Genomic DNA, 27,823 nt, shown 5'->3' with positions numbered 1-27,823 from the left:
CAGCCTTGGAGAGAACTGGCCAGAGATTCAGCACAGACCAGCTAACACTGAGTGAGGCCAGGTCCACACACCTCTCACTCTGTTAGGCTGTGTACTCGGCGAGTTAATCCCTGGCCCCGCTAAACATCATAATACCGCTAACATCAATGTGGCCTTCCCACAAAATGGATGCTCTTAAACAAATTGCACACCCATAGTAAAGAATAAAATAAGCACATCTAAAAGGGAGTGAGTGGGAGACAGAAGAGATGCTCACAGTTTTTGAAGGGCATTGGACTCATCTTAGCAGCAGCCACAGCATTTGCTGTGTGGGTGATATATGTAAAACCTTACATTAATTATTTTAGTAATGTACCTCTACACAATTTCTCAGTCTGCAATGCATTTTATACTTCAGGCCATGGTAAGTTTTATAATTAACTACTTTCTCAAGCCATTTTAATTAAATTTTTTTCCAACACCATTATTTCCAAATGAAGAGAGAGCTAACATTAAATAGCCTTCTAAATAGAGTTCTGCAGGAATGTAGTCCTGTAGGATAACGCACTCAGCATCGGTAATGCCCCTGGGAAGGAGTAAGCAGGGAAAGGAAATGAGCTGCTAAGGGGAACCTCAAACACTGATGGGACACACGAGTGACACCTGGTAAGGCAAAATCTTTCTTGGTGGAAGAAGGCTGTTGTGTTTACGGCTGCTGCTATGGATCCAAATATCCTCATCCTGAGTTATCTTCTTGTTTTTATTTTCCCTGAGAACATTCCATTGTCTGGGTCTTCCTCTTAGAGCCAGCAATACTAAAACTGGAAGCAAATGTTGCAGAACTGAATTCTGTGGCCACTGACCGCCCTGGCTCAGCTTCCAGGGCAGCCGCACTCCAGCCCCGAGCTCTCAGAAGGCTGACACAGAGGCACGAGCTACTGCCCAGGGCAGCTGTGCCTTTGTCATACGGATGGCTGTCCTGGTGAGAGGCCTAGCACAGAGACCAGAAAGATAAGCAGTAAGGTTACTGACCTTGGCTGGATTTTAAATTGCTGAGCATTAAGGTGTATAACAATTCCTTCTTCGGTGGTCAACTCGTTTTGAAAATGGTCTGCCTTTCTGCCAAGCCTTCCCTGCTTCTCCACACTACGGGCACCGCTGCCTTCTCTTGGTGCCAAGACCGAGATGTGAACCACCACATAACCCCTGTTTTGCTTGTTTAAAGGAATATCTTTTCAGTTACAGCATTCAGACCTTCAGCTGCACAGATAAGGGACAGGTAGCACTGCGCACAGCACGGGGTATCCAGGGCAGGAACTGCTCCTTTGGAAGCAAAGCACACTTGAAGCCATACCATCAAACAACAGCTTTAAAGCTAACAATTCACCCCTCCTAGAGAAGAAAAATAAAGAAGAATAGTTAGGACATTTCCTAACATTCTGTTGCTGATAATGCCCTTTCAAATGGTTAAAATTATATTGGTTTTTCTTTACAGTGTCATACTTCCTAATTTAAACAATTTGAGGCACAACTCTGTGCTTCACAGTACACGCATCAGGTTGAAAGTAAACACACAAAGATGATGTCTGGTCCAAATGACTACCTTTTGGAAACTTAAACAGCTGCTCTTACAGCTACAAGAACAGACCTTCTGTAAAACCTTAATGGCTGTGAGCATCACTTCTGCATTTCTTAGGGACAGCACTGTTTTTCTGTATTATATTTATGTTTTACATCTGTTTCAGCATTAGCAAGCAAAGCACAAAGTAGCACCAACTCTGAACTGTGTTGAGTAACTTATAAAAAAAAAAAAGGGCTATCTGTTTTTTTTTCTGCTGTTGACAACTTATTACTTTACCATTAGCATAGTATTTTATTAGTGTTTGGATTTTAGATCATACTATTACATTATTACTGGGCTGGGGGGGGGGAGCACGCTTGCATTTTTTGTAATCTCACACCTTTATTTACAATTCTGGTGTAGTCCAAGTATGGGCTAGAAAATGTTTCTTCAACAGCTCTGTAGAAGTGTACTCTTAAAACTGCTTGCCCAACAGAGATATTGCTGTTAATTTGAAACAAAAGAAAATCTGCATGTTAATCCCGGTGACATTGCTATAGGAACCTTATTTATGGTATGACAAAAAAAAAAAAAAAAAAGGTTTTTTTTTTCTTACAGACTCATTAAATCTAAGTCTCAATTAACTACTAGGACATTTTTACAATGGGTTTACTGACATACGATGATAAATGTCTGTATAACATCCTTCAACAATAGCCACGACTATACTCATAACCTCAGTGTGTATAAACACTGCATCAGTTTTAACAATGAGCTGTCCTGAATAGTAGGAAGTGAAGTAATAGCAAATGCATTCTTACTGACCAAACCTGCCCTATGCTTTAGTTGTCTTTTTTTACCCCCACTGGTTTCTGTTTTGTTTGAAGCAATTGCTTTGTTTTGTCTTCTCAGTGGGAAAAGTAATCTCCCTCTTAAAATTATGAGAATTTAGAAGCTAAAGTTTTTAAATATTACCCCATCCCTTTGAAATTTTGACCTAGGCAGAAAAGTTTCCTGAAATTTGATTCTTTAGAGATAAAAGGCTTGGCAGCAGGATGAAAGCAGCCCTGCCCTTTTTTCCATGTCCGAGAAATGAATGGAACGGCTTATGAATACATGCAACTCACCCCATTCAGGAGCCACTCTGGTGCCTATTTGTCCTGAAATATCAGTGTTGGGTTACTGTGCAAATCAAAATAACTGTTGGCCAGCATGAACTTGATTCACAAGAACAGTGAGGGCTAGAACAAACTTTTCAGAAACTTCACAAGCTTTTCAAAGGTATTGCAGAGAATTTAGAGATATTTCTAAGGGAACTGTGGTTACCAAATACTTTACTAACTGCTACCAATTGTAACTGAACAGGCTCGATTGCATTCCGGTTCATGGCTGGCCTCTGATTTAATTTCACATCAAATGATATCGCAAAGCTGGACATGGTAAACCTACAGCACTTACACTGGAGACTGGGGTCTGACATTCTGTCTAAATGAAATTTCCCAGTTGTCCCAAACACTTTTTATCTTATTTCCATGCTAGCAGTTTGAAATGTCACTACGTATTGCCACAATGACAGATGAGTAAAAGCACAAGAAAGCAACCTAACTGGTTTCTCCGACGGATTCTGCATGGCAAATGCAAAAATTTACTTTTGCTCTGCTTCTTGGTTCACACACCTTGGTGTTAATGGCACCAGAGGTTTGGAATGCAACTTTATGCAGACTGAATCAGCATACATCAGTTAAGAATGCTGTACATGTATTTATATACATACACACATCTTTAAAAACAGCACACAGGGCCACACCTTGCAAACAGTTTTTACTTCACTACCACAAGGTATTTCAGTAAGGTTAATAAGAAACTGACAGCAATAAACCCCCTAGACTATGAGGCTTGAGGAGTGAAGCCACAATGCATACCTTATGTGGATTAATAGAGTGAGGCATGGATAGCATCGATGGAAAACTTAAAGAAAGCATCCTTCAGAAAAATGTGTTTGTGATGAATGCCCCTCTCTATAGGCTTGTCCATGCCACAGAGCTGGGAACTACCAGAAGAAAAAGAGGTGGGGTAACACTACCAATGAACATCTAGAAGTTGCTTACTCCCTCTTCCAGGTGAGTAACAACACTCCCATTTCCCTCAATGAGGTAAGGTGACTTATTACTTGTGGCAATCACTCTATTTGAGCAATGCTAAAAAAAAAAAAAAAAGAAAAGAAAAAGGAGCAGTGAGCATTTGTATGCAGCATCCTCCACCTAGAAACATCCAGTACCTGTATCAATACGTGTAAAATGCTGGTCTCATCGAAGTCAATACTTAAAATTTCACCCATGATCTATTTTTCAGTAAGCAGTGTCTCACTGTTCTGCTCTTTTCTTTGTGCTTTGCTTTTGAGAGCAAACGAGATATGAAAAGGTGCATTTCTATTAGCAACATCCACTTTAAAACCTCACTTTTCACCCTCCATATAAGGCTCTGCTGTCATCCATTCTCTGATGCAAGAGGTTTTTCGGCCTTCATCTGCCTTTATCCTCACAAGAGATCATTTTGACTACGACAATATCCAACTGCGCTGAAAAAACCATAGGTCAGCATGGACTCTTAAAAGCATTACGAAATGAACTTTTGAGTGGTAGAGTAAAAATAGAGTTCACCAGCACATTTTGAATAAATTCCTCAGAAGATGGAAACTGTACAGCTGTGTAAGCAGTGCAATACAAGCGAGGCCCCAGGTGAGTAGAATCTTCTACGAGTCGGATATACAAGGTGTTAGGAGTATTATTTTCAGAGTTAGTAATGAGATGCATCTGAAAACTTGCTCTTCCTGGGATGCAGGTTGCCTGCCCTAGGAGATACACAGCCCAAACTTACCATTCCTTTGCTACTGCTGGGAGGTGGAAGGGGGGAGGGAAACAGAAGATTGGGGGTGATGACTTCAGTTTACACGATACACTGGTGGTTAAAGAATTTCCTCAGAAAGCAGCAGATATGAAAAAACAAAAACAAAAAAAAAGAAAAAGGAAGAGTTTCATCATCACCTGTTGGCAAGGCAATTAAGCCTATGCAAACAAATACATGTATTTCAAAAAATACTCTATGTTTCGTGCTAAGCAACTGCAATCAAATAGAAACAAAGTACAAAGAAAATGAATGTGATTTCATATGATGTTTAAGCAGTTTGAAATACTTGCGTATCAAAACATACAAGCCCTCATTGATCTTGGTTGTCAAATGATAGAGCAGTAGAACTGCTGCCTGCAAATACCACTCTCCTTTAAGAAAAGTCACACTTAACTTCCTGTTGCAATGTCTAATTGCTTCACTGCAACTTGTATTCCATCAGACGCATTAGCAAAGTGTTTAAAATACAAGCTACTGCTGGTTGTCATCAGGAGCAAGTTTTTCCACAGTGCTCAGAACTGCTGCGTGCCTGCAGCACCATTTCCTTACCGAGGTGAGTTTACCCCTGCTGCAGCTTTATTTCTTGCAATGCATCAGGAACAAACACAAGCTATTATCGTTAGGTAAAGTGAATGCACACCTACTAATACATTTGGTCCAAGCTAGCTTCTGGGGCTCCTTTAGAGGCAATGGAGAGCACCAGACCTTGCCAAGAGCAATTCAGCTTGTCTACAGGCTGATGTCTGAAGAGACTGAGAAGGAATGCAGGGGCTGCTTTCTTTCCCCTTTAACTAAAGGGGCAGCTGAGCAACTCAGTTTTACATTCTCAGCTTTTAAATGCAAAAAAAACAAAAAAAAACAAAGAAACTTCAACAACCCCACTGACTTCACCTTAAGGAACATCATGAATATATGCAGTAAAACTTCCACAGAAAAAGTGGTAAGAAAGGTGTTTGTTTGCGTGAGTGTTGTGTGTATATATATACATATATATATATGCAGCATATAACATTTGATGCCTAAAAAAACCTGCATTGATACACCAACTACTAGCAATACTGAAAACCCTTTGGCATGTTTCATCTTTCAAATGTGCAATGCTTATATGAAGGCAACTGTGATGCTGCTTTTAAGCTATTTTAGTAAAGGACCTTGACAAGCTTCACATAAAATATTCAGCATTGGTGCTTTCAGGTCCACACAATTTAAGTTAAAAAGCTCTCCATCTTCAGCCCACATTATGAACAGGGTTAATATGAAGGTGCTGTGTGGATTAGATGTTTTCCTCTACCCTTTCCATCTGCCTTTCTAAAGTGTATTAGCATTGAACCACATCACAAGCACACGCTAAAAACTCAAAACTTTTTTTTTTTTCTCTTGTAAAAATTACAATTATTTGGTAAAAGTTGTAGTAGTTTATAAGAAAAGTACTATGGAGGAATTTCAGATATAGCTTCAAATAGTTACGTTTCCCTCTCCAGTATGTAAGGCACAGCCAAAAAGTAGAGCGGGCTGTAAGGGTCCTCTATTTATTGGCTATGCTTTTTCCTGGGAAGGCTTTTGTCTTCCAAATTACTTTTTGAAATGAAACCCTGGCTTCGTAGAACTGAGGAGCCAATGATATTGATTTCAGAGGGAGCTGGCTTTCATCCCTAATCTTTAGTTATCACCTACATAATGAACTGATACCTTCTCGAAGCAACAGTTTTTAAAATAAGACACTTTTGCTGGCAAAAAGCAAACGTCATATCCAGAAAATAGACTTCTAAGTTATTTAGATGCCAAAGCTGGCATTGGGATGGAGATATGGGTGGGTTGGACCCCTACTCTTCGTAATGTAAATCTGTAGTCCTTAGTCAGACAAAAATTTGAGTGCAGCATTTAAATCTCCCTTATCTGTTGCCTGACTGAGATCTTCAGATCAAGCACATAATTTAATGTCTACTGAGACCAATGGAAGAGATCCTACTGGCTTTGATAAGCTTTGGATCAGACTCAGAGGGCCATAGTCAGAAAGTTATGCAGGACCTAAAAATGCAAGCTGGCATCTAGCAAGTTCTCCAAAGAACCGACGCAGATGCTGAAAACACTTTTATGACTGGGTGCTTTCAGCATGGATTTTGAAAACAAACATTCTCGGTTGAACTACACCAATTCTGCCAGCTCAGCATGAAATCTCCTAGCTATCTTAGCTTTCTACATTCCTGTTCAGAACCATGCTGATCTGACATTTTATTTACGCTGTGTTTCATTGCTAAGTGGGTACCTCTTTTCTGATCCTTTTTCTCCCTTTGGTGCCCTTGGGGATCTTCTTGACAACAGAACTTCATGATAAAATAGAGACTAATAACACTTTTAACTTCTACTCACACTATGTAAAGATATTTTAACTTCTGTTGAACTCAAGCTATAGGAAATGGTGATTTCAAACTTGACTTGATACATGATACGGTCTCTGAGATACTTCCTATAAATATTTTAGATGGTAATTCTATTCTTCTCAAAGAGAAAATGATTTAATTATCAAGGCCTTTTACTCACGCTATTCGTGGAAACAGATCTTCTCCTGTAGCATATTTAAAGATACTAAATTCTGAAAATCACTTCACGCAGGGTAAGTAGCAGAGATAATTATGTGAGTGTTCACTGTGATGACTATAGGAAACTTACTTATATTAAGTGTTGTGTTTTATAACGTGGTACCACAACCAGGTACTACTACATAGCTAAGAAACCCTTCTACAGTTCTGGCAGATTAGAAGCGACTGTAACCTCGTCCTCTGGCTACCTCGTTAAAAGCCAGAGACACACTTCTCTTTGCTGCATCAGTGCTGCACAGCCACCACAGCCAATTTCCTTGTGCAAAGCCCACTCAGGTCAGCCTGCTGACTTGCAAGACAAGAGCTGCACATTCGTAAATGATTTGTCATTGTGTATGTTTAATAACATTTACCCTTTATGCATATGTTTGCTAAAATCCCTATAAGAACAATGTCTTGATTTGACACTCATTTACGACGACAGCTCCCACTGAAACTAGAAGTTTGCCCCAGATTTAATTCCAGGTGACAACTGGCAAAGCATTTCATATTTCCCTGCTGCTCTTCATGCACGTAGGGACTAGGCCTAATCGCTCACTGCAGGGTTGCTGCAAAACATATTTTGCTGATGGTAATGCTATGAAAATGTTTGAGATCTATGAAGGTGCAATCAGGAGGCTGAGACCAAATGCTCACAGAATTCAATGAAAGTTGAAGTCAGCTCTGGATATCACCTCATTTACAAAGCACTATCTTCCCTACAGCTAACAAAATCTCACACAAGGAATTACTGACATGTTAATGACTATCCATATGAGTTCCCCATAGAAAAAAAATAAATAAATAAAAGATAATGTAAGAATGCTGAAAACACAGTGAGAAAGCAAGAACAGCAGGAAGATTTTACTTCCACAAGTACTTGAGTACAAGCACGGACACACATTCAGGGGGCTGTTTCTAACAAACACAATCTCTCGCACAGCAATCTGCAGGAAGTGCAGCTCTGCTTACTTTCAGAAACCTGACTGCCTGTTTCACAAACCAAGCCTAGAAACAACATCCATTGATAGTACAAGGAGTAATGGCCTAAAACTTGTATGCAGAAAGTTCTTACTAATGTGTGGAAGAACTTTACATTAAGAGTGATGGAGCACTGGAACAGACTGTCCAGAGATCTTGTGAAGTCTCCTTCCATGGAGATATTCAAGACCTGTCTGGACACCTACCTGTGTGACCTACTGTAGGGAACCTACTTCAGCAGGGGCTGGACACGATGGTCTCTTGAGGTCTCTTCCAACCCTTGTGATTCTGTGAAACCACGATCCATGGACGTCTTGCTGCCATCCTAACAATCCCCACACTATTGAAAAAGTTCAGTTTCTGGAACAGAGCATCAAATCAAGGAGGTTTGATAAATTTGCCAATTTTGCCCTCTCCTGTCAGTGTCTGCTGAAGTAAAATGAAATGTTACCATCAGAGTGGGGCAAGAGGAAAGTGCAGTACGTAACTACATTCAAAAGCATGACGTGAAAGCTACGATATGTAAAATTCACACATGCTCGCCGCCTCCACTATTATTGTAGCTAGGATATTATCTTTTGTTCACACCAATGCTTACCTCCTTGCTGTGGCTGACTAACTTTCAATCAACTTACAGACCGTGCATTCAAAATAAATTTACCAAGTCATCTGACGTGTGGCTTCTCTTCGCTGTTTATCACAGATAAAAATTACTAAGATTCACAACACTAAATGGCGGGGGAGAGATGAACTTACATTTCTGGCTTATTTAATTTCATTTTTGAATTTTTACATAACGAGTTCTATCCTATATTACATACGTTTTTATTGTTGTTTTGGATATGTTTATTTTCAACATTTAACTACAATCTGTAGCTATCCGTATGAAGACTAAACTTCCAGTATAAAAGTAATTAATATTCTAAGAAATGAGCACTGTTTAATCGTTGCTAAACTTAGAAGTCCAACCACTGAACTGGCAGAGGTCCCCAAATAAGCTCTCAGAAACAGTTTGCTGAGGAAGATTATACCGGATTAGCCTCTGCTTCTGATGCAAAGAGAATACATTTGTAACTTTAGCCTACACAAATCATATTAATATTTAGCTAAAATGAAAGAAACAGGCTGGGAATTGGAAAAGTAAAGGTGCCACCAGCAATTTATGAATAAAACCTCAGAATGAAAGACTAGGGCCACTATCTCTACAATCTGGAAAGACTAGCTTGACCAGGAACAATAACTCAGTTAAAACTGAGATGGAGGTAACACTTTGTTTATAGGACAGACAAAAAAATTGTTGAGACAAATTTAGTTCGTACGTTTAGCAGCTGTAGGGCAGTTTTATTCTAGTAAAAGTTTTTAAGCGTTCTGTGTTTATTCATAAATTCATTCTAATTTGCACTCAAAGGTTGCTTGAATTAATGCCAAAAAGAGTAAAAAAGCATAATTTACCATTCTATATCCAGAATAAGGTAAAACGCACTCACTACTGTAGTGGTAAAATAAAGATGTAATGGCCAAGGCACAGCAAGATAATCTAGTACTTAAATAAGAGTAAAGAGAGTTAATGCTCAAGTTACCAAGAATGAAACATGGCAAATCAGCAAAGAACAAACCTGCTTCAAATAAAGAGTCGTTCATAGTTTAAAAAGCACCAAGGCAAAACCAGATGAAGTCTAATTAGAAAGCCTACTGCCATTCAAGCCAACTCACCCTCTAAACCAACTCAACAGCCCTGTACAAACAGGTAGGTGGGCAAGCAGCAACGCCAAGCCTCCTGTGGCCCTCCTCAGTACCAGCAGTGCTTCATCCTCCCCCAGCCCTGCTCCCTCCTCCCTCCTCCTCAGCAGCATGCCCTCCTCCTGCACCCCGCCGCTCCTTGTCTGCCTTATCAGCTCAGGAAGAAATTTCGGCAAAACTCTTCCTCCGGTCACCGATATCTCTGGGAACCGAATCCATTAAGATATTTCTGCCCCCTACTCATGCTACTTTAACTGGCTGTTGTACAGGAAGGAACTGATAAAAATAGGCTTACAATGCCCTTACAGATGAACAAGCAGGAGGCTTGATTGTGATTGATGCCTGAATAAATATACAATAACAGGCCCTACATTTCATCACGGCTTTTGAAAGAAGGTAGGAAGAAGTGTCAGTTTTCACTGCCTGGATTGCAGCTTTCTTTTCACAAATACCTGGGAAGGGCCTTTCACAGAAGACTGCATCTCCTACTTCGATTTTAAATAAAGAGCAGGAGGTAGCATTAGTATACAGGAGTGAATATTTGTATTATGGTAAGTTACAAAGCTGTGCTTCTTCTCACAGATGCTCGCATGTGAGATCCAAGCCTGAATACGAGTCAAGGTCCCTTTGAAATCTAGCTCCCCTTTCCAGATCCTCCACAGGAGAAGCAAGCACTGTGAAGCAGCACTGGGGAAAGCATGCGGCTTGGATTTGGAGCAAGACTGGGTGCACAGAGATGGGCTGCTGTGGTAGTTGTGAGTTCATCAGCTCCTCAGAGAAGTTCCCAACAGGCATTCAGGTACAGACATTGCTCTGGGCATGGCTGAAGGCAGGGTCAGCCTTCTGTTTTTCCCTATTAGCTAGGGAAGGCAAGCCAGGCCTGCAGCACCATGCACTCAGCCACAGCTACAGGGCTGTTCTTCAGGCACTGTGGGGTCTTTGGGCCACACAGGAGCCACCTAGAGGGCATCACATTTCCAGCTGTCATCCTTTCTCTAACTCACATCGGTATTGTTTCAACCATTCTTGATACTCTACTATTCAGTGGTGCCTTTGTCATCCCAAACAAAATTTTCAGGAAGCCAACTCAATGCTTGACTTATATTAACCTTCCTTTTTTGGCAGAAGAGGGCTTCAAGCGTTCTGAAATGACACATTATCAGCTCCCACTTCAAGCACCACAGCTATCTATTCCTCTTCTCCAATCTGCCCTTCCTTATCCTGCAAGAAATAGACACCTACTCAGCTTTCAGTGGCACAATCCAGCAACGTGCTCAAGCAAGTACACAAACTTCAAAAGGAGGACCACTGGGTTCTTTGAAATCATTCATGAAATTCTGCACCTGCTCAGTACCTTGCTGGGTCATCTCGCTGAAAATAAGGAACACTAACGCTTGGCATTTTCACAGTACTTCCAGCATTAATGCCACTGTCCAAGCAGCAAGTAGATAAGTGTGTAAACAAACATGAATAGCCCCGGTTTGCAGCTGAAGAAACCAAGACAAAGAACCAAGATCCCTCCCGTTCCTGTGCAGCCAGGCAGTGCCAGAGCCCTCCCCATATGCTCAGCCCTTCTGGCGTCCAAGCAGCCCTTTAGCTGGGAGCATGGAGAGCATATGTGGCAGCTGCCTGGCAGTCTGCAGCTCTACAAACAATCTTGAAAAATTCAGTTCCACCAATTGCTGCAGTTTGCAACAATTAATACAGATCAAACAGAAAAAATAAAAATAGGCATATCATTAGCACGACGCATACCAACCCAGCATCGTTCAAGGGATGGTCAGGAGGATCGGGTCTCCTTGAAGATACTTCTTCCCTTACTTGTATAGTAACTTGTATAGCTAACTATTGAATTCAGAGGCATTTCTGACATGCATGTGTGCACTGTCCTTTGTTGTGGGGCTGCAGAAAACCACCCATTAACTCAAGGCATCAATGGGCTCAACTGCAGGAAGAGATGTTAATTTCTAGTCATAGCTCCTAAAGAGCTTGCCTTTGGAGCACCGCAACTTAACGCTGCATAAAGGCAACACGCTGCTCAGCAGTGACAAACACAGTTTTCCTGGACAGCTCCACGGTTCCCGGTACTGTAGGAAATGCACGTTCCTGCAACCTGCTCTCCTCTGCTCCAGGAGCCTGCGACCCAGCAGTTCATCTCCTGAATAAACCGATGCTTTTATTCCATCTCCCTCTCGCCTACTTACCCTTCTGAAAACTGAATTGAAATTATTTCACAGCAGGTGACCTGTGTACAACTGGCTTTCAGAGACACGCATAAGAGCAAATCACGTGGATTTTTGATGTGAGGGTGCTGTAACTTCCTAATGGATTTCTCCTCAAGAGTTCAACCCGCTAAAAATGTAAGCCAGACAAACAATGCTGTTTAAAAATATATCATGGCCAGCTCCTAATGCCTGCTTTATGCGCAGAGCACTTCAGTTTAAATGAAACAGCCTTACGTTCGAAGTACAAGCAGACACCAGACCTGCCCCTGCAGCTCTCACCATTCATTATTAGCAGATCTCACTGCAGCACTCTGTCCAGATCCACGGTTCAACAAGCCAGTAAACCCCATTTCAGGGAAGCCAGCACTAGACCAGAACTAGATCAAAACCCCAAACAAACCCTAAAACAAGACACCGCCGCAGCACCAAATAGCAAAGCAGCAGAAGCTCAGCCAGTTCAGACTGTTAAATGCAACCAAAGGAATAGCCAGCAGATCTCCCCGTTCTGTACTCTGGACAGTGAGTCAGAAATACATCTGACCAGGGCAGCCTGTATCAGCGGGTAAAATAAGGCAGCTCTCAGGGCCAGCACTGCCGACTGCCGATCTCTGCGCCCCAGCCTCCCTCCCCTTCCTCAATTCCACCGGCATTTAATGCTGGCAGGGTGACATCAAAATCCCTGTGTTTAAAGTCATTTAACACAGCACCTCCCAAGCCTGGTGTCACTGGAGAGGCCGCTTGGCTCAGTGTGGGGAGCAGCCAGTCCTGGCGCAAGGGCGGCAGTGATTTATGAGCGCTGTGAGTGGTGAGGGGGATTTCTCTGCTCAGACTGCTCTGCTCCCCAGCCCAAACGTAACAACAAGCGCTCTGGTTTTATGTTACTGTAGTTCTGGATTAGCACAGTCGTAAATCAGGGCTGCGACCCATATTTTAATACCTTTTCTTCTTCCACTTATTGTGATTCAGCTCTGATTTGAACAGCACGCCACTCCAACCAAGCTGCAACAAATAAACTCTCCACACTACACTTCATAATGTAAAAATAAATTTGCGTACTGTGCTTGTAAACTAAAGCCTAAAACACATAAAAGAAACTGAAATTTCCCAAGATTGTTTTTTTTTTTTTTTTTTTTTTTCAATTGCTGATGATGCAACTTGTTCAAATTCATACAGACGCACACAACGCAAGAGGGAAAAATGAAGCAAAAGATTCTTCCTACTTCAACTTACAATATCTTGGATTTCAAACGGGACATAAATTCAGTGGACTACCCAGCGATTCCCCCAAGCTGCAGAGCAGGAAAGCACTTAAGCCCAAATTAAACTTAAGCAGATAGATAAATCTTAGGAATTTCACAAGGATTGATGCATGCACTGGAAATGAAGTCAGGAGTCTCCTGTTGTTTTTGCAAACACGCGAATGAAAATTCAAATGTACAGATACGTAAGTACAGCATAAGAAAGCTCTGCCCGCAATGCCTTCTGACAAACAAAAGACAGTCCAAAGCTTTAAATGCTGGAGGAAGAAAGGAAATTGCAAAAGTTAAATTAAAATGCAAAAATAATATGTTAGATTATATCACCGTAGACTTCATCAAAACGCAATACAGTACTTAGGAAAAGCTCTGGAATTGGCTTGCCTGTTAGAAGCATCCCATAGACGAAAGGTGGCTGGAGGGCTATAAACAAATAGACTGCAGCAGCACAAGGGAGGTGCTAGCAGAATGCTACAGGGACTGGTATTAGGATCAGTTTTATTTAACATCTTTATTAATGATCTGGAAGAATGGGTAAACAAAACGCTAATTAAATTCACAGATTTCAATATAGTGCGAGGTGTTATAAACATGAGGAGGAGAAAGAAATTCACGTAGAAGGAGGTTAGAAACACAGATAAACGGGATTCCTTCTGAAAAAATAAAGGCTAATACAGCTGAGAAGAATTTTAAAATGTAAATAACCAGAGAGGGGGAGAAACCTGAAAGTCGTTAGGCTGAAACAAAAGACCTAAGGGCGGCAGCTGACAGCAAATTATGTATGAGCTTGCAACATGAACACGGTTGTATCACAAGACATCAAAAAGACAACGCAATGCAAGACTGGACTTCCTGCAGAAGCAATGGCACACACAGCTGCCATACTAAATCAGCGCTCCAACTAGCCAAGTGTCCCCACTCAGCATCCATTATGTTAGCGGTGATGGTCCTGCAAAACATCAGGCTTGAGATTTTCAGCTTCTGGTGAAGATTTAAAAAAATAAACATGAAAAGAATAAGACCACCCGGAGAAAATGTGTGTATTAATAATAAAATAAATAATATGCCAACCGCCTTATCAGAAATTAAGATAGAGCAAGAAAGATGAACCTGGAAGGATTACAAAGATTGAATACATAAAGTGATTGGATCAGGAGCTGAAAGGCACGAGACACAAACATCAGGAAAGGTAAAGAAGGCTTCAGGCACTTCAAATGTGAGCCAGCTTGGATCTTTAAAGAAAGAAAATACAAGTAGGCAGAATGTAAGCGGAACATTAGTCCCCACGCATAACACCTACCAAACGAAGGAATAATCTTGAAGGGAAGTTTCTAAAATGTCTTTCCTTCGCTCACTGAACTGCAGCGAAGCACTCAAAAATACAGTGCAGGAGACAACCCTGCAACAGCAGGACGACTTAATAGGTCTTTTTCCATCTCTAACTTACACGATTCCATAAGGGACAATAAGCAGGGAGACAACCTTCTGCAAAATTAAATCACTGGGAATCAACTGGAGAATGAAAATTAAATCACAGTAAAGTATTTTCTTCTTTGTAAGCATTAGCATTAATCACATGCAAAAGTAAAATATTAGTTAATTTGATTCTCTCTGCCTTCCAGACTCCAGTCAAAATGAATCAATGCAGGAAGAGTGATTTCTCTGATAACTGAGGAGACGATAAGGAAAAAATATCAGTAGAAAGAGATGGTGAAAATGAAATGACCAGAAAGGGACTACAGAAAACCATTTAGGCTCCGTTTCTTCCTGAATTCCTAATAAGGACAATGTATGTCATCCTTCACAACGGTGGCTTTTAAAGAGCCTTACCTAAAGCTGGTTAGAAGCGCAAAGAAAAACACCTTCCATGCTATAAACCACTCCTAATTTGTTGGTTTAAACGACTGTTATCACTGCTCTGCAAACCTGCAAAAGCCAGCTTTGTTGCGTGGTACCTTCAAAGGGTTATTAGTGTGCTGGAACGCCTCCAACCTGCCACGGGGAAAAGAACAAGGTAACCTAGAATCCCTGCAGCCCTTCCTCGAGGCACAGGAGCAAACACGCCTGGACGCAAAGTGTTTGCTAAGCACGGTACATCTGGGGACCCGTTTGCCCTAATTGCTCTGACACAGGTTAGGGGGGTGTGCAGAAGGCACTCGCTCAGCTCTGCGCGTCAGCATCACGTCGGTGCTGCGATGCAGCCTCAAGAATCGCACCTGCACTGTGTCAGCACCAGCAAGGAGGCACGGCACTGGCATTTACCTCTGCTCTGGGGGCCACAAAAGGTCACGGCAGACTAACAGCCCAATGGAGCAGTGTGTGTCAGGGGAGGCAGCACAAAGCCTTGTCAATCAGCAGTTAGTCTGCAGCTGACGCCACGAAGGACCTGTGCTGCTCCACAGCCAGCAATTCAGATGTGTACTTCACTGGGGCCCAACCCGTGTGCCGGTGAAACTGAGGCATGTGCTGTGGAAATGAAAAAAAAAAAAAAACGGCCATGCAGGCAGTGAGAGCAGCACTGTGCTCAGACAAACCCTGCTGCCTCTCCTCCTGCTTGCTCTCCAGCACACAGTCCTATTTCTTCAGGTCAGTGACAGACAGTCTTCATCTGACATGGAAATATGTAATAACTGTAACAGAAATTTAAAAGCAATAATAATCCAACCAAATGAACAACGCAGGAGAAAATAGCTAGGAATCTGTTTTGTCTCTCTAACGCATTTTGAAAATAGATGCTTTCCTGCTATCAGGAAGAAATAGTATATTTAATTAGAATCATAAATTGTTAAGCTTTTATAGTTAGTGATATATAATGAAACTAAATTAGTTTCTCACCACGTATGTTGTTTATTGTTCAAATTTTACAATATGTTCTAATAATGGGAGCGTTACGTATAGCGTTCATTTTCCATTTATATTCCACCAACGCCTTGATCTTTATTTACTTTAGATGAGTAGAAATCTGCATAGCCTTTACCTCCCCCAGAAAAATACACAGCATCTTCAACAACTCTGACTATTACAGGGCCAGGTGCTTCTTTAAAACTCTCTAAGCAGAGCTACGAACTTCACCTTCCTTCTGTAATCGAAGCTCAGATTCCAGCTCTAACACACAATGCTGGGGTGCCCACAAGCACTCTGCAGCACCAGCTCCTTCCTGCAGCTGTGCTCAGCTCTCCAGCAAACACACAGAGCCACAAACAGCACCAACTCGAGCACTTTTCTGTGGGACCGCAATTGTTTTCCTCTTTCCGTTCTCCCCAGCCCACAGCAACACAATCAAGATGCAAAAACATACAAGTGCAGCAGACATCTCTAATTTCATTGCTATTTAAGAGAAGCCCAGCAGCCCTGTGGACCGGTGAGGAAAGCACATTAAGCACTTGCAGCAGAACATCCAAGTAGAGCTGTTTTGCAGCCTGATTAATAGAAACAACCTCTAAGGACTAATCACAAGTCGAGCCCTGTTTTGCAGATTAATAGAACACAGGCACATGAGAATAGGGAAGGTTACAGGATCGGAATATAAATAAGAAAAGGTGCATAACTCCGGGTAGCCTGACTGCTAGTAATTACCAGCTAAGGACACATCCTTACAGTGAGATCTCATCTTCTGTGCTAAAGCTGTTGATGTCTGGATGGGCAAGCTTTCTGTGCATCTCCCAGTGGCTAACCTGTATTTTAACTCCAAACTTACGCAACACAATCAAAACTTCTCTCTGAAATAAAGGCTATTTTCTTCTTAAATATCACTTAATCTTTTTTGTTCAGATGAGGTTATTAGAAAATTTGCAGAAAGTTGTTATAAAATTTTCAGTTATATAGACGTAGCTCAGCAATTACAGTGCTGGCATACAAAGGCTCAAGCTCCGTTGCCACTGCAGTACAGCAGCAGCTGCTGCTAAGGCCCAGCAGAGATGCTGAGCAGACATGGAATCTGGTGCCCAAAACCCTCAGTGAACTAAGGAAATCCTTTAACTTCGAAGAGGATACAATTCATCATTCATGTTTCAAAGTATCTCTTTATTGACAGAAAGATTAAACGATAAATCAAGCTCTACCAGAGTGATTTATGCTTATTTCCACATTTTCTAGGCTTTCCCTAAACTCAGCCTCTTGCAGTGCTATAATCACACAAACGCCAGCAGTATCATTCTCAAACTTTTAAATCCAGGAGTTAATTAAAAAGCATTTTCAAGTTAGACAATGGAAGACGTTGCCTTAAAATGGTATTTTCTAAGTTTTTCAGCAAATATAAAACCTACGTTAGGTTCACAAGCAGAAGGAGAGGAACTACTAAGAACTGAAAAAACAAGTTTTGATGCACATACTCCTGATCACCGCGTACTGGGGCATCCCATGTTGAAAACCTGTAGGAGTGCAGCTTTCAGCAGGTTAGTGCTCAGTTCCCATTTCTCCTACACCTTCCTGCAATGCAGGATATGGAAGTGTCCCAAGCAGCCCAGATGGAACACCAGGAGACGTGTTACAGAGAAGGTTTTTCTTGGGGTTTCTTTTTATTACATTCCCAGATTTAGAAACAAGAGGCATTAAGATCTGTGCCAGGAAAAGGAGACAAAGATTCCTTCTTACAAAAAGTTGTGTGGTTTTTTTTTGTTTGTTTTTCCACATAGATTTTGAGGCAATGTACAGTCTGTAAGTATTTTCTCAGGGTACAAACTCACAAGCCTTTCCCAAAGGGGCACTACAGTAAATAAACTGCCTTTCTGAGGAAGCAGACCACACAGCTTTCTGCCAGTGCTACCCACCATTCCAGGCATGACATACGAAGCACATTAAATGTTGCTACCTTGTGCAGAGATACTTCAACCAAAATACTGCAGACAAGGAATGGAGTTACTAGGTGGTAACTGATAATTTCTCCCTGCACACTGTGCATGCAGCCAGCGTGCTCTTGTTTGTACACAATGACAGCAGGTACCGTAACCAGTCCTTCTGACTACACTGACATCCTGCTCAGAGGAAGCTTCACTGGTAAAGTCAGGAATGGCAGCGGCTCCCATACTTGAGATACACACCAACCAAAAAATTAACTAGCACCTAAACATTTTAGAGGTGGTAAATACCCAGTGGCCTCATCGATTTTCAGCTGAATCCGTGAGTCTTGAGCATTTGTGAAATTAAATGCTGAATCTATTCTACTGCAAGGATTCTCATGAAAATCTGATGAATGTAGTTGTCACTCCTGACCTTTCCATCTACGCTCAGATTCACAAGCAGTGTTCTCTTATTTGGAGTGCTATTGCAATTTCTGCTTTATCTCATAGCCTCTGTGAGTTCCATTAAGCATTTTAAACTGGTTAAAGTTAGCACTCTGATCAATAAATATTAGATAAATACAACCCAAATAATCTTCAAGATAGTCATGAGAAATCTTAGCCTTCATTGGGAGCTAACAAAATCTAGTCACTTGCTATATGACTTGCTTTTATTACACTCATATACTGCTTTTCAAATTTGATTGCTCCTCCATTTCTCTTCTACTTTTATCACCATCACAGCATGGAACCTCATCGTCACCATCGTATGAATAATGGAAATTCTTCCACCTGGTCTAGAAACACGCACACATCAAAATTATGTTGCTGATGAGCAAATTAACTTTAATCTAGGAGCATGAGATCACCAGCATTAACTAGCCTCTGGAAAGCACAGGTGACACTCGTTCTGGACCTCTGCTGTTTTGCCTAGCGCCTACTGAACTGAAAATGGTCCAGGAATTAAGAGACACAGCGTAGTTGCCTCAGTCAGTTTGGTACTACACGGAAGAAGCTCAAATCCCTGTCTCCACAATAGGGAAAATTCAAGAGTTAGGAGAGCCACTATTTTATGCCTGTTTGTTTGAACTGGCTAGACTTCCACCCATAAATCAACAGTTCGCATGTTAAACCAGCAATGAATTCCCCAAAGCTCTTATTTGTGTTGAAGCCGAGCTCGAAGGAAAGTTTAAGGCTTTATCATTTGTTCCTGTGCTGGGGTGCACAGCTTTCCAAAGTAAGTTAGCTAGGAGAGGTTAGCGCTCCAGGATTTAAAATCACTTATGCAATAACCTATTTCAAATTGCAGACATTCCAATATTTCTTTAAAGAAAAATAAAATCAAAAAGCCTTTAGAAGCGAAGAGGAAAACGCTTAGCTTAGAGCAAATCTGGTATCACGCAGACTGAAGAAAAATCAGCGGTGTTCCCAACCAGGCAAAAAATGTAAACAAAACAGCGCAATCTGGACCTGGGGAACACATTCTTCCATCTTAAAATGAGAAGCTTGAGGGACAAATGCCAAGAAAAACGAAACAGAAGCCTGCACCTTTTAACACAAGCACGCTACAGCGGTGGGGCGTTTGTTCAGCACACAGACAGAAGACTTCAGTCTTTGCCAACACTTTGCTCGGTTGCTTCTACTGAAGAAACTAGAACTCATGAAAAACTGGGACATGACCAAGCCTGCTGCCCAGTCCGCCCGTGGTTTCCTCACCACTAAACAGCAAAGAAGATCTTTATTGCTGAGTAGTTCAATTTCTATTCCTCCCTTGTTTTCTTTTTTCCAGGCACAAGTTAATTGCCAGCTAAGACTATGAAATAAAAGAAATGAGATCCATTCCAACCCATCAGTATATCTGAATCCTACCACATGAGCTGCCAATCAGTTTTCCAGTCCTCACACTCAATATCTGCTGTTAATTTGCTTGCTATTTCAAGAACTTAAAGACTGTCAGCAAAATCCATGATGCATTACAAAACTTATAATTGAAAAGGGGAAAAAAAAAAACAACCAACATCTGACGCTTTTCTGACAGGATAAACAGAAAGTCTGAGGACGCTGATCAGAACGAGGGAGATGTGCTAACTTAGAGCAGCTTGAATTAAAATATAATTGCAAACGGAGCGGAGAAAGAAACAGTTACAGAAGAAAGTTTAAACCTTATGCAAAAGCCTTTTGACAAAACCCACAATATTGACACGGTTCTAAAAAGAGAAGTGCAAAAATTGTTATTTCTAACGCGGATGAACAAATGTCTCTCTCTCAAGGCTTTCTTAAGGCTGCATTATCTATGCCAATTAAAATTGCGCTTCTGAAAAAGAAGTTCAGGCACTTCCTCTAGAGTTACTAAAAAAAGCAAATGAAAGCCTTGGCTCCGCAGAGGTGAGCGACAACCACTCGTTTGTTCTTGACCTCTGCATCACCCTCCAGATCAAACTCTCGGACATAGGAAAAACCCACCAGTATTCATTAAAAGCAACTGGGAGGCCAGCTTTGTGCTTGGCTTCTTGAGAGCGGAGCAAGCTGCAACCTGACAAAGGTGCAGGACATTGCCTAACAATGGCACCGCTCCTGTCAGAAGGGAAGAGCTTTAGCCCCAGCTTCATTCAAAACAAAGCCATTTTACGCACAGTGATGCAAATCACAGGTTTTGAGCCCTTATTTAAATAATCAATTTTTGTCTTTGACGTTTGTGCTTTTCCATTATTCCCATAAAGTCGATTCAATTAACCATTAAAATGCATTGATTTAGACCAAATTAGCTTTTATGCAAAACATTTCTGCTCCTCAAAAACATTCATCTCTACAGCAATTTTAACAAATATTTATGCTGAAATTATTTGGTCTTCAGTTTCACTTTTTGTTCCGTTGCATGTGGGTGGAATTTGCCCACATATTTTAATAGCAAAAAACCAACGTAACCGATTGCTTCATGAGATTTTACACCCGTGACACTTTTTGTGAAACATTACGGAGAACAGAATTTAAAATTGAGAAATAAACCTATCATCTAATTATTCATCAAGTTACATACCATGCAGCTCTAAGCACACACAAGTTTAACACGACACTTTCTCATTTCAGCTTTCTGTGTCTTTTAAACAAACCAAAAAACAGCTAGCTGAGGAGCTGGACAAAATAAGACAAAATAAGCAAATATTCTCCCTGAATAACTGTTTCTGTCAAAATGTGGTTCAAGCAAACTCTGGCTCCTGTTAACTGTAGCTCTCCAGTGGTTTGACTGCTTTAAAGCCTTTTCCAAATCCAGACATTGCTTGCATATTTGCATTCAAATGTCAGCAGCACACTAAAGTAAATGCAGACCTCAGCACGGATGAACAATTACAAACATTATTTAAATGCATGTAATTTAAAGTAATAACATTTGAATTTAAGTAAAATACGTGATCACTTAAGACATATTCACTACCTGAAGATGCATAAAAGCACAGGGCCTCTGCCTACCCTCCTAAAGATGCAGCAGCATATGAGTTATGTTTATGTGACCTTGACATACGGAGCCTTAAAATTTAAACTTCAGTTATCCATTACTGTTTGTAATTTTGTCTTATTTAGTAACTAGCCTTAATCTCACATTATGAAGGGTAAAATCTTTCTATTGGAGTCCTGAAGAGTTTTGACCGCATGAAGGATAAACTATTAGAGCAAAGTCAGAAGGACCAGAAAGGAAAGAAAAATGTGGTGGATAATCTACAGACTAAATGGGCAACCTTCAGCCACTTTACTCCTTTCGAGGCACATCCAGGAATCCCCTTCCCAAGGTGTGAAAACATCTGTCAGATTTTCCTCCTCTGAAAGTGAGCAGAGCCCAGAGCGTGCCTCGCGTCCCACCTTGCTCCTTCCTCTGCTAGAGGCTGTTGCTCTGTTTCCAAGTCCCCTTCAGCTAATGCCATTTAATACTCTCAGAACCATCAGGCTAAATTCAAATTTTCTGCTCCTTAGAGGCTGTTGATATGCACCGCTGCACATTCCAATTGCAAATACACATGAATGCTCCTGTGTATTCTAAGTTATTTTCTACACACAAATTCTACTAAATTGTAAGTTAGGAGGCACTACTTGAATTCTCTCAGGTCTTTAGGAAGCTTTCAGATGCACCAGGAGCAATAAGACGTAATGAATATGGACTGATATTTCTTTTCTGTAGTTACACCGAGTTAGCAATTTACATTTTCTAAATAGATAAATGACTTATAGCCAGTTTTTCCAGTCTTCTGGCAATTACTTCTTAGAATCCTCCGACAGGCTGAAGCCTCCAGAATCACAGCTGTTATTCTTGGGTTGATCCCCCTTTTTAAATTAAAACCAGTAGCTTTATCAGCAAATGAGATTTTTTTCCCTCTGGAAATACAAAAATGCACATAAATTGAACATGCCAACTTATCTCATTTTAGGGTTGGAGCATCTTCTGGGTTAACGACCACTGTTCCACATCTGTGACAGAACTAATTGGGGTAAGGAGGCCATAAATACATACAACTCCACCACAAATTCTCTTCCTTTGGGGTAATCTAAAGATTTATAGGTAGTAGAGTGAGACATCATTGGAGGAGAAGGAAAAAAAAAAAAGTGCCAAAATGCTCATTTGATTATTCTGTCTCAGTTTCCAGGCACAGATCAGATTTGAAACAGATTTTTTCCAGTATCTGATATGACTTTTCCTTCCTCTCAAGAACCAAGTAGAATGCAGGGAACACTTAATTTTTACACTTCCTAGGGCTAAAAGCAAACAAACACACAACAATACCACAAAGCCAACAAATCTATCCTCTAACGAGACTCCACGTACTGATCTAAAAAGCTGCACTCTAAGTGATAGCCCCAAATCAAATTCTCATCACCAGTTGCTTCAGAACATGATTTGACAAGTTGTTTTTGTTCTTTTTACAGCTGACCACAGATGAAACATCCTCTAAGAGAGAATAAAAGCAGGACTTGGTCAGAGCTCAACTTGTCTTTCTAGCAATCCAGCTTAAACTCCCAGCAATCATTAATTGGAAAAGCTCAGTTATCAATCAATGAATTGATAGGGAGGAAGAATTAAGATTTGTCTGCCATGAAAAGGTCAGAATATGTACGTCACTTGTTCGTTACAGTGAAAATCAACTCTGACGACTTAACCCTTGATATTTCAGAACAAGTATTCTAAATTCACGTGTACACGTGCAAAATGAAACACTTCTAAATGTGTGTGGAAGTTAAAGGATAACAAATTGTCATTATGAATTTGGAAACCACAGGGCAGAAAACATTGCCACGTTTTGCCAGTACACAAACATTAACACATATAAAAGGCATTTCACACGGTTCCCATTTCAGAATTCCAAGTATTCTCTTTCACAAAAATACCTTTTCTGAGACTTGGGTTCTACATTCTCATCCAGATCACTTTCAGGAACTCTTTCTCCAAGAAATCTGTCTCAAATAAATTTGAAAAGATGCCTACACGCTGCAATCACTGGATGCCTGCAGAATGCAAGCCCTCTGTCTCATGCGTACACATGAAATAAGCTGAGCACAATCTTAATCTTAGCTCGCAGCTCACGCTGCAGGATGATCAGCTGTAAGTCTCAAATCCACGGTACCCTCTGTAGGGCTTTTATGGGCTCTGTCTTCTGTGCATTTAATGTTGCTAGAGTGAAAAGAAACACTACGAAATGTCTTCACAAGATGGCTCCCAAGCTGAATTAAGACCATCCTTCCCAATTAGATGATGCTACAGGATTTAGAGAGTTAAGTTAAGCAACGTCAGGCTGAGTTAAGCTAGTTTAAATGAAGGATTTCAGACAGAGCTCCATCACTGTTTTCTAGCCAGCACCAGTGTAAAAACGTTATCTACAAGGCATTGTCAGAAACATCTCTGTGTACATGAACTACCAAAGACTGAGAGTTAAGTGAATGGTAAGGAGAAATATGAAACAGTACAAGAAAAGGGGAAAATTTCTCACGTCCTCATACACTTGCCCCATTCTTTGGCTTAATATTTTTTATTTCCTCTTCCTCTACATTCACTTGCAAAACACCCTAACACCAAAAATATAAGTTATAAGCTTAAAATAAACTCTCTTTACAGGTGTGCATAAATCAGCATCTGAACACTTCAACTGACAATTAAGAATGCCAACTAGCACAACGATCACCACCACAGCAGATGGGTTTTCCAGTGGAGGCTCAAAAAACCTTGATTGTTGCTAGTGTAAGAATTTAAAATGAATGCTACTAAACCATCTTGGAGGTTTTTTCCAACCTTAGTGATTCTGTGAAAACCATATTGACTAAGCTAAGACGATTTCAAAGGCTCCACAGAGAGATAACAGGCACTGCAATTCAACACGTGGAGAAAACAAGACAGGGTCTCCTTAGAACAACAATGGACAGTAATTTTCCTCTTGCATACAGTTGGTTCAGGGATTGAATGAAATCAAAACTGCCTCAAGATCATATTATTATAACTTGACAAGCAGAAGAGAACAATGCCTGTAACTGATCTGAAATAGCACTCAAAGCACCTGCTGCCTTGTGCTACACGTGTGCTAAATGCTACCATACCAATCTAGTAGAGCAGCAGGTACAAACGTCTAAATAGCATACAATATAATGGAACTTCCTTCCCTAATACACATTAAGATGCTCTTTCAGTTAATCCACAAGCACAGAACAGATACTGAGTCCATAATTTTTTAAGTGTGTTCAGCAGGCAGAATAGAGATGACAACTTTTTCCCCTTATTTCACGCAGATGGCCACATGCAGCATACTTATGCACAGAAAGAATGCAGCCATTGTTTCAGAGTGGTTAACAGCTAGGTTTGATACTATTCTGCAGGGCAAAGCAACAAAGCAGCTTGGTGCATTTTCAGCAGGAATCATTCCTGTTGTGGTTTAAGTAATCAAGAGCAAATAAAGTTTAAATTCAGACTTACCACGGGGCACCGTATATCCGGAATCCTTTAACTGTTACTTCTGAATCTTGTAAGTAAATACTATTTGTCAGCAGTGACTGAACATTGTCAAAGTCCTCTGGTTTCAATTTGGACACAGAAGGAAAGCGGTAGTAATCTTGTTTAACAAGGTCTGCCATGAATTCCTTATCAAATGTCAGTTCATGATTCCCAGCGATCACTATTTTATATTCATATGGCAGGTTTCCTGAAATAACAAAAAGAGAGGACTTAATTAGCACATTCTTCTCCCACACCTCATTGCCAGCACAATAAGTAGACAGCTAGCAGTGACAGAATGAAATACCCAAAATCTGTGTGCATCTCCATTTTGAGCAGAAGTTATTAATACCGCCTCTCTTCCATTGAATTGAACTGTTTTGAAATGTAAAATAATGCCACAAAGAAACATCCTAATAAAAAGTGAGCGCTTTCACAGATTCTGTCTCACTGAGACTTGCCAAAAATCACATGCAAGTTAGCATTAAAACTAAAAGTAGTCTAACATCCCCCCTCTGCCTTCACTGTGAGTCGTCTTCTAGTCTTTTAACCAATCTTTTACTTCGGTGCATATTCCTAACCATTATATAGGAAATGATTTTTTTGTTGTTGTTCCACAAAGATACAAGCAGATGGATTCAATATATTATTATATATTCACTTCATGTAGTACTCTCATGGGCCTTTTGTTATTTACACAAACCACGAAAGCAACAACTGACCCACCGTAATCGTTAGTGCTGGTAGCCCAGATCTCATATGCACACACACACGTAGATGTTAGTAGATGTTAGCATCCACTCATTTGGAAGTAAAACACGGGTCCTGAAGACCTGTGTGGAAATTCACACGTACATCTTCCTGTTCTGCAGCTTCCAACATCTGCCTCAAAGGAACAAGGAGCTGGATGCTATGTATTTCTCTCGAATACTGTTCCCCTATTCATGAGCATTTGCTCTTTCACAGCTTTGACAGTTTAAACACTGTGTTTCAAGCAGCTTCTAAAAGTGTTTTTTCTTCTGTTAAAAAGAAGCTTTTAACAGTACCTGTAAGCACCTATACAGCAAGATTAACTTTCCCCTAAGAAAAGCTCAGAGAAAACTAGCCCAGACTCTCTGCTTTTCAATATTTACACAGAAACTATGCATGGAACATAAGCATCCTCTTCACAAAAATCAGCTAATTCTGGACAGAATAACTAAGTTATAAAGCCCTTGAAAAAAGAAAAACACACAATTTCATAGATTTTAAGACTGAACAAAATGCAGGCCATATACAGTCGTAACTCTGCACTTCTACATTGGACTGAAAGCTGAGTGAGATGCAATAAATGCTCGTCTACCTTATTCCATTCCCCGTGTCTGCTACACGCATCTCTGTAATTCATTTTTATTGAAACATTAGAAGTGGCAAGCACCAGCAATTCCTGCTCTCTGACAATCCTGGGCACAAGGCAAAATTCCTGCTTTCTTTTCTCAGGAAACACAAAAGAGACAACCGGCGTGCAGTGTGATATGCCCATCATAGCTGCCAGTCCCCCCAAAACATGCTAAATGTGATTACATCCTCAGAAAAGTAGGATGAATATGTCAGATTCAAGATTCTGCCACATTATCAACATTTGCCAGCTTTAGCAGAGAAAACTTCTCCTCTTACTAGATTAATGTCCACATTTTACACTTTCTCCAGTTTATTTTGATAAGAGATTTGAAAATTGGTACATTTCCCTGATATTATGTTCAATGAAACCTGGGACGCTGTGTTGGAAGCCAGTACTTTCTATCTTGTTGTGTTAAAAAGAGGCTTACTTTGAAAACATAGGACATGAAAAGACAGACCAATTGTGGGAGCAGTGATTACTGAAAGGTGCAAATGTAATATCTTGCATGTTAGATAAACATCTGAACTCAGCAGAGAATAATCTGACAGTAATTGCTGTAGTTTATGTCCAAAAAGCTACTCATGTTACTGAACGTGGCCCCGCTCGGTCAGGTTGTGAGTGCCAGCAATGGAAGAGGAGCCTCAGGTTTTGTGCCAGGTAAAAGCAGGGAACTCAGGACAGAGCTGTACCGATGAGCCCTGTGGATCAACAGCATGGCCTGAGAAACATGGTCCTTGAGGAGAAATCCCAATTGTGACCAAAATGTGTGTCTGCCTGTGAGCTCCAGCTCTGCTGTAGTTCACATACAGTGAAGAGCACAAACACCTGAAGAGCAAGCAGTGCTGGCTGGAGATGTGTTTGCTGCAGGTCCACGTCCCCACGCAGGAGCAAGACAAGACGTGCTTCTTTCCATAGCTATACATACGTCATTATTTACCACAGGATGGGGACAGTTTTGACCTGGCTCCCTTGCTCTGTTCCCTGTTTAAAACACTGTCCTTTTCTGGAGTGACAGCCACTGGAGCTGACTCAAGGGAGAGAGATGTGAAACACAACTGTACCAAAAGCCAGGCCCGAGCAAAGAAGAGAAGCCAGAGGAAGTCTCATCCATTTCTTTCCTCTTCCCAGAGGAAAGACTATCTAGTACTAATCACAGTAATAAATTACCTGCAATTGGATTAGCTATTTGTTCATTGCATTTAGGTTTTCCCTTCCAGAAAGCCCTGCTGGCGGTGCACAACATTCATCCTCTTGATACAATTTACGAAATATTTTGGCGTTTCTTCCTTTGACGGTTCTGCCCTTTGTCTATAATCTGCTGACCTTTTGTGCTTTATACAGGAGCATGAACAGCTACACACAAAATCTCCTACTCCATGGTATTTCAGTTTCCATCTTGACTAGATTTATCTCTGCATTACTGCTTCCACACTGTTCAGTAAGAGAGCCAACTGCAGCACAATACACAGGCT

The 27,823-nt window shown here is 40.9% G+C and overlaps 1 protein-coding gene across 4 annotated transcripts in view; it reads right to left on the bottom strand.

Moving 5' to 3' along the window:
• MPPED2 (metallophosphoesterase domain containing 2) overlaps positions 1–27,823 on the bottom strand; it is a 195,418-nt gene that overhangs the window by 17,898 nt on the left and 149,697 nt on the right. For all 4 annotated transcript variants that reach the window (XM_085223873.1, XM_085223872.1, XM_085223875.1 and 1 more), the window contains one exon: positions 24,953–25,178. In XM_085223873.1, the coding sequence (XP_085079999.1) occupies positions 24,953–25,178 (226 nt within the window). The remainder of the gene's footprint in view (positions 1–24,952; positions 25,179–27,823) is intronic.

The sequence above is a fragment of the Meleagris gallopavo genome, chromosome 5 (genome assembly GCF_905368555.1).
Source record: "Meleagris gallopavo chromosome 5, MGAL_WU_HG_1.1, whole genome shotgun sequence".
NCBI lineage: Eukaryota > Metazoa > Chordata > Aves > Galliformes > Phasianidae > Meleagris > Meleagris gallopavo.
The sequence above is the reverse complement of the archived record's forward strand: the minus strand, read 5'-3'. Positions and strand labels throughout refer to the sequence as shown.